The 15,384-nt window shown below is 39.4% G+C and overlaps 3 protein-coding genes across 5 annotated transcripts; 2 read left to right on the top strand and 1 right to left on the bottom strand.

Annotated features, from left to right (window-relative positions):
• Positions 793-4,983, top strand: LOC18591735 (serine/threonine-protein kinase/endoribonuclease IRE1b). 2 transcript variants are annotated; one of them, XM_007018039.2, is made up of 6 exons: positions 793-1,085; positions 1,294-1,528; positions 1,718-3,150; positions 3,231-3,403; positions 3,612-3,858; positions 4,241-4,983. In XM_007018039.2, exons 1-6 carry the CDS (start codon positions 964-966, stop codon positions 4,689-4,691), a joined length of 2,661 nt encoding a protein of 886 aa, XP_007018101.2. In that variant the 5' UTR covers positions 793-963; the 3' UTR covers positions 4,692-4,983. The 2 variants fall into 2 exon arrangements, with proteins under 2 accessions (XP_007018101.2, XP_017981237.1); XM_018125748.1 differs by having other exon boundaries at positions 795-1,085; positions 1,311-1,528.
• LOC18591734 (glucan endo-1,3-beta-glucosidase 12) lies at positions 5,739-7,912 on the top strand. The gene is made up of 2 exons (XM_007018038.2): positions 5,739-7,466; positions 7,620-7,912. The coding sequence occupies exons 1-2, from the start codon at positions 6,113-6,115 to the stop codon at positions 7,649-7,651; spliced, it is 1,386 nt and encodes a 461-aa protein (XP_007018100.1). The 5' UTR covers positions 5,739-6,112; the 3' UTR covers positions 7,652-7,912.
• On the bottom strand, positions 8,766-13,979 carry LOC18591733 (glutamate receptor 3.3). Of its 2 annotated transcripts, none has more exons than XM_007018033.2 (8): positions 13,842-13,979; positions 13,258-13,315; positions 12,713-13,049; positions 11,225-12,567; positions 10,859-11,136; positions 10,361-10,392; positions 9,850-10,256; positions 8,766-9,530 (listed from the first exon to the last, which is right to left on the bottom strand). In XM_007018033.2, the coding sequence occupies exons 3-8, from the start codon at positions 12,975-12,977 to the stop codon at positions 9,054-9,056; spliced, it is 2,802 nt and encodes a 933-aa protein (XP_007018095.1). In that variant the 5' UTR covers positions 12,978-13,049; positions 13,258-13,315; positions 13,842-13,979; the 3' UTR covers positions 8,766-9,053. The 2 variants fall into 2 exon arrangements, with proteins under 2 accessions (XP_007018095.1, XP_017981434.1); XM_018125945.1 differs by lacking the exon at positions 13,842-13,979 and adding an exon at positions 13,664-13,822.

Here is a 15,384-nt window from a genome sequence, read left to right as displayed (position 1 = left end):
CCTCGCATAACCAATGACGATTGAAGAGTAAAAACAGAGGCTTTATGGGAACTAATGAAGCGCACGCAATTTTGAGACTCGGGAATTACAAATCTTGTCTTCTTCCCATGCAATGTTTTACTTCATCCCATGCATACCTCGACTAGGTAACCGCTAACCAGTTAAACCTGGCACTTCAGGATGTCCCAACCAACCTGATAATGGACATGGATTAGGTAACCAGTTGGAAGAAGACGAAGCAAAAGCTCAAAACCCCAACCCTTGTGTGTTTAAAATGAAGAGAAGAAGAGACCAAACCATAATCCGAAGTCCCGAATGGACAACAGATGATTCTATGAACTCCATTCCAGTAATGCATGATGGGAGTCTTAGCTTGTTTGCAGGATGGAATTTTCTGTTTTCCATTAAACATGCTTAGAAGACTGAATAACACTCTTAATTATGCTCCACGCAGTTGCCATTTTGAATTAAAAAAATCAAAAATAAATATGTAGCCTTTCATATGATTAACAAGGAAGGATGGTTTTGCTGTTATATGCAGTAACTAAATCAATATTTTTTCATTTTGTTGTTATTTTGGAGGAAATTTTAATTGTAGTAGGGTAAAAAAGCAAATAACTAAAGAAAAGGGGGGAAAAATTAAAAAAAAAAATCCTTTTTGACCCCTTTTGAATTGAAAATAGTACCCGCAGCCACTAGCCACCTAGTTTGGCAGGACAAGTTCGTTGCCGATGCTGACTTGTCACGATATCATTGGTTACAGAAACGACCCAGCGTGACAAATCCAACAAACGGAAGAGGTGGAGGGCTGGATAGAAAAGAAGGCAAGGCCCGATTGACCGATTCCCTTCGATTGCGGCATTATGCAAAATCTCCCAATTCGAAAACCCTAAATTCGCATTTCCAAAATTACACATAAAGATCGGAAATTTTGTCATAAGTAAGTTACCAATCTGGCAAGAAATGAGACGATCTGCGCTATTCCTTTTGCTGTTAATGATCCTACTTTCTCCATCAATACGCGGCTGCTTCTGCTCGGAGATCTCCCAAACCTCTCTTTCCAATCATTTCCTGCCGCCCTCTCCGTAAGTAGCAAAAGATCGCTCTTTAAACTTGCTCTTCTCATGGGATCAATAACAAAAAAAAAAAGTCTTTTTTATTTAATTATTACGAATTTTGCTGAATTGCACGTTAATTGGTTCCGTCCATGTATGATAGCTGCAGCGAGCTATCTGGATTTAGCTTAAAAGCCTAAAACCAGTTTTAATAATTGTTTCTGGTGTTTTTATTTAGTGACGATGATATTGCAGTGGTGGTTACTCTGGACGGAACAATGCATTTAGTGGACAGAGTATCAAGGAAAGTTCACTGGTCAATTGCATCAGGAAGGCCGATTTATTCATCATATCAGGCCTTCCATGACCACGACAACGATAAGCTTAATGCATCTGGGCCAAACAGTGACTTGTTTGTCGATTGTGGGGAAGATTTGCAGCTCTATGTCCATAGCTGGCGCCAAGGAAGATTGGTACCAAAACTCACCCTACGTCTCTTTCTTAAAGTTGTGTGTACTAATTTTGGGATTTCTTAGTCAATATGGTCTAATAAGTATGTATTTGACTGATTGAGTAACATGGTAGGTCCCGTGGATATGCGTTGTTTCATCATTTCCATCTACGGTAATAGTGTCTTATTATCTCATTGTTTTGCACTCTAGAAAAAACTTGAACTGAGCGCTGAAGAATATGTTAGAAGAACACCCTACATAGCAGAGGATGGAGGGATCACTTTGGGAGTAAAGAAGACCACTGTATACCTTGTTGATGCTAACTCTGGAAGAATTGTTCAAACTTATAGGTTAGATGATCCTCCTCCTACACTAGATGTTCAGAATGATGCAGGAAAGACAGTTCTTTGGACAAAGGATGCTGAAGCACTGATGGAGTTTGGTCCTGTTAACTCAACAACAGTTCAGCGGCTTGTCTACATCATGAGGACAGATTATGTGCTGCAGTATTATTCTCCAAACTCTGGTGAAGTATTATGGAACGTAGCATTTGCCAAAATTGATGCTGAACTTCGATGTCTGGGGTCAGAGAATAAATTTTCTGTAGACTACATGCACGACTCTGAGTTGCAATTGCCTTGTAAGATGAAGCCTTTTGTTATCCAAATTCGTGATCACAAATTGTTGGAGTCTCTCCCTGTCTTTGACTGGCTAGATGGAATAATCCCTTTGCCAGCTTCAAATCAAAATCCTCGCTTGCCACCTGCTAATATTTTCCCACTGGCTCTTCCTAGTGATAAACCATGGCTTGCGTTGCCAGCTTCTGAGATGGAAAACCCTCTTATGTTCGATAATAGTAATATGAACATCACGAGGAGGTCTGCTGAAATGATGGCAGGATCCAGCATAAAATATTTCATCACCGTCCTTGCTACCATGTTGACTATCATAGGCATAGCCTTTTACCGTTTAAGACAGGGTAAAGGGAGTAAGCAAGATCAGGAATTTAAATTGCAAGCGGTAGCACATAAAAAGAAAAAACCTAAGAGATCTGGGAATGGTAAGAACAGTGCCAAAAATGAGAAAAGGAAGAAACTTGTCCAAGAGGAGAATACAGTTGGAAACACCAACGGACTTCCATATATGGAAGAGAATGAAGGCAAATCATCGCTGACCTTTACCAATCTTGTTGATGGTCGTGTAGATGGACGTAGAATTGGTAAGTTACTTGTTTCCAACAAAGAAATAGCTAAAGGAAGCAATGGTACCATTGTGCTTGAGGGGATTTATGATGGCCGTCCAGTAGCTGTTAAACGTCTTGTGCAGACACATCATGATGTGGCTTTGAAAGAGATTCAGAATCTTATCGCTTCTGATCAACACCCAAATATTGTTCGCTGGTATGGGGTAGAGTTTGATCAGGATTTTGTTTATCTCTCTCTAGAACGTTGTACTTGTAGCTTGAATGATCTGATCTATGTATACTCCAAATCTTTTCAAATTCAAACAATTGACAAGGATGAAGATTCAAAATTATTCAATGAGTATAATGTTCAATTACGTACTGTGATGGAAAATAACAAGGATATTGAACTTTGGAAGCCTAATGGGTGCCCTTCACCCCATTTATTGAAATTGATGAGGTAAGTTTCATATCCTTTAATGTGTATGTGTCTGTTTGTGTGTGATTGATCAGAATTTGATATTGTTATCATTTATGCAGAGACATAGTCTCTGGGCTTGCCCATTTACATGAACTTGGTATCATACATCGAGATCTAAAGCCTCAAAATGTTTTGATAATCAAGGAGAGATCCCTATGTGCAAAGCTTTCAGACATGGGCATTAGCAAGCGCTTGATTGGGGACATGTCTTCCTTAACCCGAAGTGCTACTGGTAAGCTTCTTTATCATTTTATCTGGTACGTTTCTGCAACACTTAAACCATGCATTTCCGTGGTGTTCTTTTGGCAGGATTGGAGGAACCTACCGGGAAAATGTTGATTATTTTGACTGATGATCCAGCTTTTATGCTATATTTTCAGTATACATTGCTTGCTTAAAGATTTGAGTGATTTAATTCTCTATATTGCTTCTCAATGTAGGTTATGGGAGTTCAGGTTGGCAAGCACCTGAACAACTTCGTCAAGGACGCCAAACACGTGCTGTGGATTTATTTAGTTTAGGCTGTGTTCTATTTTTTTGCATCACTGGTGGTAAACACCCTTATGGGGACAGTATTGAACGTGATGTAAATATTGTGAATGATCGAAAGGACCTCTTCTTAATAGAGACTATACCAGAAGCAATGGATCTTTTCTCTCATCTCTTGGATCCCAACCCAGAAATGAGGTAATTCATTATCCTCACTCTGAGTTTGCACCAAATGTTGATGATCCTATTGTTATGCATTCCTTTAATATACTTGGGCTTTACACCTTAGCACAGCTCTTCTTATCCACCTGCACATATACAGGCATGTGAAGTGCATCCTGAAATCTTACAGGTTGAAAAATTTTCAGCTGTCTTATCAGGAAGTTACTTGTGCTGGTTATATGCTTATAGCCCCAGCAGAGTTGTCTATTTCTTTTCTTTCTGTTCTTGTGAGCTTGGTATTGGAGGAAACCTTTTAGCTTGATCTATTGCTAAAGACTTAAAACGTAATTGTAACAATGTACCTGGTACTTGTACACAATATCTCTTCTTTAACGGCATTGCTTGTGACATGTTGCAGGCCAAAGGCACTGGATGTTTTGCATCATCCGTTGTTTTGGAGTTCTGAGGTGAGACTTTCATTTCTTCGAGAGGCTAGTGATCGCGTTGAATTGGAAGACAGGGAGAATGAATCAGATCTATTAAATGCACTAGAAAGTACTGCATCAGTGGCTTTGGGTGGGAAATGGGATGAAAAGATGGAAACTGCATTCCTTAATAACATTGGTCGGTATAGGAGATATAAGTTTGATAGTGTTCGTGACCTGTTGCGGGTAATAAGGAACAAGTTTAATCACTACAGGGAACTTCCTCAAGAAATCCAAGAATTATTAGGGCCAATTCCTGAAGGATTTGATAGCTATTTCTACAGTCGATTTCCAAAACTCTTGATTGAGGTTTATAAGGTACTCTATAAGTACTGCAAAGAGGAGAAATTCTTCCAGAAATATATAAGGAGCAATCTGATCTAATTGTCATTTGTACATCTCCAGCTGACTGCTGTTCTTCTCATACAAGAATTTTAGCATCTGTAAATAGAAATTGTATCATATTTCAGGTGGATGACTGGTGCTGCTAATTGGTTCCTTTGTTTACTTTCGTTGGTAGCTATATTTTCACAGCAGAACAATGTGCTAAGTTTCCCTATTATAGCAGGCAAGGAAGAGGTCTTCTAACCTCAAAAACTTTAACGAGAGAGAGAGAGATGCAAGTCTGAACATATTAAGAAGTTACCTAATGGATGAAATACCCAAAGCTCACACATTTCCTGTGTCTTCTCTGAAGGATTTTATTGGATTTTTTTTCTTTTTACCAAGACGAGGATTTGTTGTGCCTTCCGAAGTCTTGAGATCCTGGGAGTCAATAACCCTGCTTTAAGTTCTAAGTTCAAAGTACTATTACAAAACGATCCTTTGGTCACATTCCGTGCGCAATAGAATATCCTGCCAGTTATGGTAAAAGTATAGGCTGCAAGAAGAGAGCCAGTCCGGTCCAGGTGAACTACCTTGCTAATTTGTCTACAACTTCAAATCTAAACAAAAAAACACTACTCCCACTTGTAGAATGAGTGTTTTTCTTTATGAAATTTTAATGGCAAGTTGTAAAGATTCTTGAATGATTCCTCAGCCCGTGATGAAGCAGTTTGTATATATTGGGTTAATCCGACAAACCATAAATATACCTTTGATTATCTTAATACTACAGAGAGTTGATTGATGAAATTTTACTTTGGAGAAAGAAACGCAGGCTTTTACTTTTAACCTTTTTTCCCTGACGTGGGCTTTTTGATTTTTTTAAAGGGTGACAGCTAAAGGAGTAGAAAATTACGAGTCCATCAATTGAAGTTGATTCAGACTTTAGAGAGATCGAGGGGTCAAAAAATCAACTCTGGCTTCATTTCTCTCTCTGTTTTTCCTTTTTTTTTTTGTATTTTTATTTAGAAATTTGATTAGTTTACAGAATTATCTTGCCTTAGTACGAAGATAAACTTGATCCTGAGGTGTTTCAGACCTGGAAACACATTGATTCCTGGATACTAGCTATATGGTTGGATCCCAATGAACCCTATAACATCAGCCACCAACTCAAACGGGGACCCACCGATCAGTAGAAAAGTGGAAAACGCTGATCCTCGTTTGAAATTTGCCTCTCTTCTATCCCAACATATTCTGGCATACATGGTCCAAATTTCTGTGGGAGGGGCATGAAAGTAATTCAAAAAGCTACCTGCTCCAGCTATTGCATGGTACCAGCATTAAGTACCACTACTGATGTAAAACCTGTAGTGTAATTGTTTTGAAAACCAGTGGCATTTCGTGCCAGTAAACAATACATATCTTCACTTCATTAGCAACAAAAGCAGTCACTCAACACTCCCTTGGAACCAGGATTAATGGCTCCTCTCTACCTCATCCATGTCCTGCCGCTCTCCCTCCTCCTCTTCCTCATTCTCAGCCCATTATCTTGCGTTTCTAGCGTTGGTATTAATTATGGTACTCTAGGAAACAACCTCCCTTCTCCGAAGAAAGTAGCCCAGCTCCTCCAATCCACGCTCATAGATAAAGTTAAAATCTATGACACCAACCCTGAAATCCTTGAAGCCTTCTCCAACACCGGAATAGACCTTATTGTTGCCGTTGAAAACTACCACGTCACAAACATCAGCAAGGACGTGGCCGCAACCGACGAATGGTTCGCGAGTCGTGTGGTGCCCTTCATACCAGCCACTTCCATCGTAGCCATCTGTGTAGGCAACGAGTATTTAACCACAGATGAACATCTCGACCCTGATGCACTGGTCCAAGCCATGCAGAACTTACATGCCGTGTTATTAAAACGTGGTCTGGACCGTAAGATCAAGGTCAGCACCCCACATAGCATGGCGGTTCTTGCTTCCTCATTTCCACCCTCAGCTTCAACCTTTGCTACCAAGCTTCTTCCCACCATGAGCTCTATAATTGGGTTTTTGGCTGATACTGGTGCGCCTTTCATGGTCAATGCCTATCCTTATTTTGCATATAGGGATAACCCCAGCACAGTTGATATAGAGTACGCATTGCTAGGGAATTCGACAGGGGTCCATGACCCTAAGGGTTACCTGTATCATAATATGTTGGATGCGCAGATTGATGCTGTTAGGTCAGCTATCAATGCTGTTGGGTTTGGTAATATGTCTATAGAGATTACAGTGTCAGAATCTGGGTGGCCCTCGAAAGGAGATCCCGGAGACACTGCAGCTACTCCGGATCATGCAAAGACTTACAATACCAGGTTGATTGAACGAGCGCAGTCTAACAAAGGGACGCCAATGAAGCCAAAGGATAAGATAGAGATATTTGTGTTTGCTTTGTTTAATGAGAACAAGAAACAAGGGGGTGCCAGTGAGAGGAATTTTGGGATTTTCAATGGGGATGGGTCTAAGGTGTACGATGTGGACTTGAGCTGCCAATTTTGCAGCAATGGGGGTACATTTGAGAAGATGTCAACAAGTGGAGCAAGGGGTCCGTCAGTTTGGTGCGTGGCTAAGCCACACGCAGATGAGAAAGTGCTTCAGGCTGTGTTGGATTTCTGCTGCGGCCCTGGAGGAGTGGACTGCAGGGAAGTTTATGAAAGTGGTAATTGTTTTCAACCCGACAAGCTTCATGCTCATGCATCTCATGCCATGAATGCTTACTATCAGATGCACGGAAGGAATTATTGGAACTGCGATTTCAAGGGTACCGGGCTTGTCACCTTCAGTGATCCAAGTAAGTTCATTGAAACACGGCAACACTTTTCAGATAATCTTTCTGTTTTTCCCATTGACTTAAAGTGCTAGTTTCAAGCCATGCCTGTGAATTAGTTTCTCTAATTTAATACCATCTTCTTATTTTTAATTTTTGTTTCGCTTTCTTGGTCAGGTTATGGGACATGCCGGTATCCTCAACAGTGATGCACAAAGCAACGGCAAATGCTATATGTGGTTGACAGCTCTCTTTGTACTGATTGCTAGTATTGTTGATTTGAAATTCAAGCAATGTTAGCATGTGAGATAAGTTCACTTTTATGAAATGAGTTTTGGTTTAGTGGGCCGCCGAAAAACAAATTGATTGAATTTCTGAAGGAACATTGAATATTTGGTCGATTTGTTTGTAAAAGGGTGTGGGAAAGGGTCTTTTTACGGAATAAGGTATGACATTTGCACATGGTTAAAGCTCAGTGCTTCCACAATTGAAGGCTTTTTCCACTTCACAAAGCTCTTCCTCTTTCTTGGGGCGGGAATCTTGGCTAGGCCTGTGGACCCGTCTGGGAGACTGGGACAATGGGCCATAGGGTCGCCATGAATCCTGAGCCAGACCCAGAATTTCCACGTACCCTTTGTCCGGACTTAGGAGCAAAGGATTTTTTTTTTGCCTCTGAGGGTAGAGAGTCCAAGTTATCATCATGAATCCAGTAAGACATCAATGGTTATGGCAAGCTAATAAAGCTTTACTTTATTTCTTCATGGAACACGAGGAAGAGAGTATCTTGGCATCTCTACAGTAGAAAACACTCATAAAAAGCTAGACTTATAGTGAACAATGAAAATGTGTTGCAAGCTGAAGTTAAAGTCTTAGGAACTTTTCTTTCGATTCAAGAACTATGGTAATCGATTCAAATATGTGGTTGTTTTTATTGAATTATTGATCCAAATGAAAACTCCGCAAGCTAGAATTCTCTAAGATCCTTTCGTTTGAAGAGGAATGATGGCAAAAGCGGTTCCTTGCCAGTATGCACTAGGGAAGAAGGAACTAAATGAAATCCAAGTTTCGCCTACTGTATTAGTTGAAGCTTTCTATTCAACTTGCATTAAGGAATATCTCTGTCCGTTTTGCATTTAGCCTATACAAATAATCATTCAATGGCTGAGGACATTTACATAATGAAAGTAGATCACCTGGAACATAAGAAACAGAAAGGATTAACAAGGAAAGAGGAAAAGCATGCACATTGTAGCCTGATCATTTGACCATAAACATATCATGGCAAGAAACAAGTTTTGAAATCCTATGTGCGTACGTATGATATAAACACAGTACCAAGCTGGAAACATATATTTATATATTGATAATTGAATTGCAACTTATACAAGGATGACTGGCTAAAATATTGATATATTCAACATTGGGTTTACATTATCATCTGAATGAATGAACGAGTTTGAAATAAAATCTAGTGGTGGAAAATGTACTTTTAATATATTCCTGTAGAAGTAATGCTTTGGACACATATAAACAGTTACGGTGCTTTAACGTAGAGTTTGGAATGTGACTCACATGAAATGGCACAGCTAGGTATGTCCAATGAGAACTGATTTAATTGCCTGAGTTTACATCGCTCCTGGTCATTTCTGTTTCTCTCCTCTTGGGTTTCCTCCCCAACTCATCATCCCTATCATTGTCAGATAATGATTTTTCTATTTTCCTTCTCTTCTGCCCACTTTTTGATTGGTCTTCTTTCTCATCCATTAGTGACAAAAACCTCTGAAGCCCTCCAGAACGTAAGCTACCCTGACCAGTTGAAGCAGATTCAGGAGGGGGAACTCTGCGTAACTGGCGCAATATCTGCAGAAAATATATGAAGAGAGCAATGAAGCAAGCAATCCCACATATAAGGAAAAGGCCCCAGAAGCTCGACAGATGAAGTCGGTTTGATTCTATCTCTGTACTCTCTAAACTGCAAGTGCTTTGCAAAAGCCACTTGTCACGTATCCGCTGCAGATCACCATTCTCAGCAAGTGCTAGAATTGCAGTTGACATATCAACTGCCAAGGGAGAGTCTCGAGGAAACGCCTAGGAAGAAATTATGCAAGCAAAGGAAGAACTAGTCAGAAGGTTATGGGGCTTAAAAGATGTTAGCCTCTAATATTAGGGAAAAAAAAACCAAGCACATTGGATTTTAATCTGTAGGATTTAAAATGGGTGGATTGAAATTTTTATTAAGTTTGAATTGGTATATGTAGTTAACTCATTCAGTAGATAGAATCTTGCCTTCAGATGTCATGGAACAGACAATTAAAAATGTTCAGAGATTCTAACATGCATGTTATCTACTCGTAATGATCACTTCTTAAAATCAGAAAGACAAGTAACCCAGAAAATAAATACTCACAAAACCCCAGCCACTTTTGGTAAATTCTTGACCTACAATCCTGAATGTGCATTGGCTCGAGAGAAAAAGTTCAATATATGGACGTTCATCAACCACAGCAGCAACACCTCCTTTTTCAGGACCAAGTTTGAGTGCAGAAGCATATGCTTCAGGTGACCCAAGGGCAACAAGCCTAGATCTAGATATGTTAAGTTCCTGGCTTAGATAATGTTCAGCAAAAGAACCAACTTGAAATCCAATAGGCTCATCACTTTTTATCAAGCTGTCAATTCCTTTAATCGGAGAAGATAACTGCTGAACTGTGAGGATTGATGTCAGACTTGCAGTGTAACTCGAGTTGATTATTAAAACCACAAAAAGCCATATAATTAGCACTAGACGGCCAAGGGTGCTCATAGTATTCTCTCCTGCAAAAGCAATAAAGTGACCAGCTTAATCAAATTTATCATACCACACCTGCCTTGCCATAAGAACAATTTTTTTTTTTTATAATAGTGGGAATTTCACTTACTGTGGGCAAAAAACAGAGTTGAGAAGCTAAACCTGCAAGGTTACCAAACAAGTTGCAAATTATCTCATATCCCAGGAGATAACTGAAAGGCATGAAAGTAACTTTACTAAGACAAGACACTCTGTTCTATGAATGAAAATAAATTAGAAATACATGCATATACACACGAACAAAAAGTCTTATTTATAGAGGAATAACTAGTGGTTGTGTGTGTCTGGAGGGGAGGGGGGGATGTTTGTGCTGTCACTAGCTTTAACTGCACAAAGCTGGCAGATCACTCAAAAATCCATTCTCTTGGCAGTGCCATTTCAAGATTGACAGAAAAATTTTGCCTCGTGCTTTTCATTTTACTTAAAATGATATTTCTTGACCCAACACAACAAACTCCCTCACACCAAGGGTTAGATGCCCTATAAGAACAGTCTTACTTTCAAACATATTGAAGCTGTAAATAAGTTAGGTCAGCATCAAAAGAAGATTTTAAACTTAGTAACTCACCATAAAATGGTTATAACTTGATGTTTAGGTGGGCCCCTAAAATCATCATTGATCCTGTGCTCCAGGATCCACACAACTATTCCAACAACGAGAAAAAAGGAACCTGTGACAATCCACATACGCGGACTGAACGGCCGCAAAAAAGCCCAAGCACCAGTGTTCTGCTTCTTAAATGGAGAAACGATAACCAGTCCAGATGAAATATAAGGCTGTGTAAAATCCACTGTCTTTGTTCGATTTGTGACGATGGCAATGTCACCAACAACAGCATCAAAGTCCTGCAGAAATAAAATGAGACAATTAGCTGGCAGGAAAAATAAAATTTTATTGAGGACAAATTAACATGGTAGTCACAGAGCTACTCACACCCGTTGTGATCTTATTCACAAGCTCTGTATAGCTTGGGTTATTACGACCATCTCCAAAGGAGATAAATTTATATGGAACAGCATATGGCAGCAAATTTACAGCAGCTGTAAATATATCTATACAAAATCCCTTGAAAAAATCAGTTCCTCGCACTCGTGATACAAATTCCCGATAACTGGCCCTATTGGGAACACCAATTCGCAATTGCTTTCCATTGTTCGGAAAAACCCATCCACGAGGCTTGGACGATGTCTCCCCTGGCCAAATAACACTGTATAGTTTTTGACTTGCACTTGAACGGTTCGGTTGCCTCGTATAAAGTGTCTCGGGAGATACAGTGGATAAACCAGAATAGTTTGACCAGTACCCGATCCGTCGAAACCCAGTTCCAAGCACATTAATGATATCATATGCTGGAAGAATAAGTGACCTGTCTGTATTAAACTTAAGAGGACCTGTCAAACCAACAAAATTACTCAGCAATATGTTCTTCAGCAAGAGCATTCCATCATCAAAAATGCTCATTGCGTCAAGGTGGAGAGTACTGCCTGCCACAGAGCTAATCCTAGAATCATTAGAGAATGAGATAATCCCACCCTGGTTAAAAAAATCATCAAGAGCATGAGCAAGCAGCCAAACTGAATCATAAGCATACAGCCCGTAAGTGTTCAACCCCAGAGAACCTCCAGTTATCTTATTCCACCTAGAGAAAAAGGCTCTCTTTCGATCTGAATCAGGGGTGTGTGGGCGCAAAGTTAGAACTCCTTGTATTGTTTCCATGGTCTCAGAAGGCAAAGGAGAATCAGAATCCAAAACTGATGAAAGCCAATCTGTAGCTATCCACACATACCCATTGCCCATCATTCCAAGATAGTTTGCCACAGAGAAAACCTTAAAACCTATCATAGAATTTACATGCAGGACAACAATTCGAGATTGCATTAATGCAACCTTAACAAGAATATCCATGATGGCACCCCGATTCGCTACAGAATCTGGTGGAATACCTACCTTGTAGGAGATTCTGCAGCGCCTCTCTGCAAGTTTATCATTTAAGGCGGACACACCATTCCGCCCTCCATCATCATCTATAAAGATTGCAATGACCTCCTTCCAACCATAATGTTCAACAATCTCAGCCACAGCAGTCATTTGATACAAATCACTTTGAGTTGTCCTAACAAAAAAAGGGAACTGAAGGGAAGAAAGGGTGGGATCTGTAACTGCGAATGATAGTAGAGGAACTTGGAGTTCATTTGCAACATGTGATATAATATGCGCAACTACAGCACATTGTGGACCTATAATGGCAACGACATCAGTCTCCATGTACTGCAAAGCTGTTATTCAACATACAAATTGGAGTACAAAATTATTAGGATCAATTATAGACATTAATTCAAACAATATTCTCGACCATCCTACATAGGAAAAACAAGTGATAACCAAAACCAAATTAATAGCAAATAACAGATTCTAAAATACCTTCGACCATGCCAACAAACCCACTGCAATTGGAATCTTGCATTGTTACAGCAAGTTTTGTCCCTTGGAGGATACTTAAATTGGAGTTGACATCTTTCACAGCTTCATTGATAGCAATCTTGGCAACCCTTCCAACGGTAGTGTCAAATGAAAATATTGCTCCAATATTTACAACAGGCGGTCTTGTAGAAGCATTTCTACCATACCCAATTTTGAACACTCCGAAATGGAGAGAAAGCAACAAAAGAAACCAGGCTGCGTTCATTTTAGTCAACTGCAAAATCAACTTGAGCAGTACAAGATGTATCCACTGCTGCCTCCAATTGATTCGGAAGCTCTACATATGAGACACAAACCAAAAGTTTCTGAGATAAAACTATTAAAAGATTATGCAAATACTATGTTACAGATGCAAGACCCAGAAAGCTTCAGTAGCAACAGAACATGAAAGGGCACAGAACTTCAATGATTAACCAAGTGCTAATATTGTTAAGGAAAAGCCATGTCTATTATAATTAAGAAGAAAATTATCAATTAAACCTTACCTACTAACCCGAGTGCTTCATTTGGTTTCCATAAATTGATTGGGAGCTATAATAATACCTAAAAAGACGGTAGAAACAGAATAAATGTGACAGATAAAAGAAAGAATATGAAGGCAACGAAACCAAGATGATAGTTAGTGGAAACCAGAATCAGATTCCTAGATCAAATCAAACCCAATAATAAAGAGCAGAATAAACCATCAAGAAAAGCACATCCATGAGGCCAAGTGCAAGTCTTGCATTATTAAGTGCGTGAAAACGAAACCCCACTAAGTAAATGCAGTGAAGTTCCTTATCTCACAACTCAAGAAATCAAATAAAGAAAGAAAAGCAAAGGAAAAAGACAATAATAACTAGTTATAATAAATTAATCAGGAAGCTACAAAGAGCCGGATGACAAACTCACAAGCTGAAAATCTAAATCTAAGAATGAGAATTGAATATTTCACCAACCACCAGCCCTACAACAGTGGGGAGGAAAAGAGAGAGAGAGAGAGACAGAGGGAGATAAAAAGCAGTTGGGGGCTCGAATAGAAAACATTCAGAACAGGAAATTCACGTGTGAAGCAGAAATGGGATTTTACTTGGTTTAGTATAAGCAACTTTCCAGGCCTCTTCCTGTTTACCAACTTGGACAAAGATTTGAGAATTATTTGTGAGGAAGCGATGCTTCCTGCTGTTCACGATATTTTTCTGTCCTAAAAGGCATTACTAAAGTACTTTACCAGGACTTGACATCCTTCATTTTTTTTTCTTTGTTCGCTTTTAGAAACAATAATTTGTGGGTTTTGACAGCAATTTCCGCCCTTTAATTCGTTAATCTCCATAATTATCTTGATTGACTCTTAATCTACTCTTATAATTAAGTCATCGACTACCCTTTTGTGTACATAATATGTTTTCTTTTCTTACATACGGTGCAATATCTCTCTGCCTCTGTTTTCCTTTTCCCTTTAAAAGACTTGACTTCTCTATTCATTTTCCAACAGTTGCTGTCTGCTTTTCCCATCTTACACTGTGATGGGTTAGATTCCCATGCCTAAAAAATGGTAACTATTCAGAGAAAAGACAAAAAAAAAAATAGTATTTGGTCTTAACTTGAAGTAAAAAAATTTCCTTTATTCTTTCCTGAATGCAACAGTGAATTGGCCCGCTTGACTTCTATTCAGAAGGTGGTGACTCACCAAAGAGCCACGAGTTCCATGAGCACTAGAACTTTGAAGTATTTTTTTAGGCATAAGTCAAACAGTCATACATCATCGATTAGGATCGCTCAGTTTTGTTCTTTGTCTGATACAAGCATATGAACATGAAGAAAACCATGAATGTGAAGGAGATCAAAACATTAAGAATATTAAAATGTTAGATGAAAAACAGTGATGAGGAAAGGAAAGAAGAAAGAATTGGCACTATCTTTACAGTATAGTAGTGACAAAGTTGACAATGTTTCCCATGAGAAACACAACTTAAATTAATGAGTCTTATTATGATTAGTTTATTAATATAATTATTCAATCTGTGACATATCCAATTCCAATCTCTTTTACCAAACATGAGAAGATCCGGCACTTGAAAATAGAACAGCGATGATGACTGGGGGGGATGGCCGGATGGGGCTAACCCGTACAGGACAAATGAGAATTGTTGTAGCCTTGTAGGACCCTTGGCTTGCTGCGAAGGTCAAAAAAACAATGTTGCTTTTTGTCCTGGGGAAGTAAATCCCAAGTTGACGAATTCAGACAGGAAAAATGAAAGCGAAAGAAACAACAGAGCAGGATCTACATGCCACGCAGCATCAAGTGGAGAGAAGGCGCGTACACACCACTTGCTTGATCAATGAGGATCGTATGTGTATGATGATGGAAAAATGATACAAAAACATGTCTGATTGAATTGGTTAAGTAAGGAATAAAGTAGATGAGGATTTAGAAAGCGACCGTGCAACCTAACAGGCAACAGCCATGCAACTTGTGGTCCTACCTTCTTTGGGCTCCTCCCATCCTCACAGTCCCATAAATATTCTCCCAATCCCATCTTCTTCTAATTTTCTGAGCCATTTATATAATCAAACAGGCCACCATCCACAGCCATTGGCTGCTGTTCCTGATACATTCCACCCTTATTGTC

This window comes from Theobroma cacao, chromosome 8 (genome assembly GCF_000208745.1).
Source record: "Theobroma cacao cultivar B97-61/B2 chromosome 8, Criollo_cocoa_genome_V2, whole genome shotgun sequence".
Classification (NCBI taxonomy): domain Eukaryota; kingdom Viridiplantae; phylum Streptophyta; class Magnoliopsida; order Malvales; family Malvaceae; genus Theobroma; species Theobroma cacao.
This window is presented reverse-complemented; position numbering and strand designations above follow the sequence as displayed.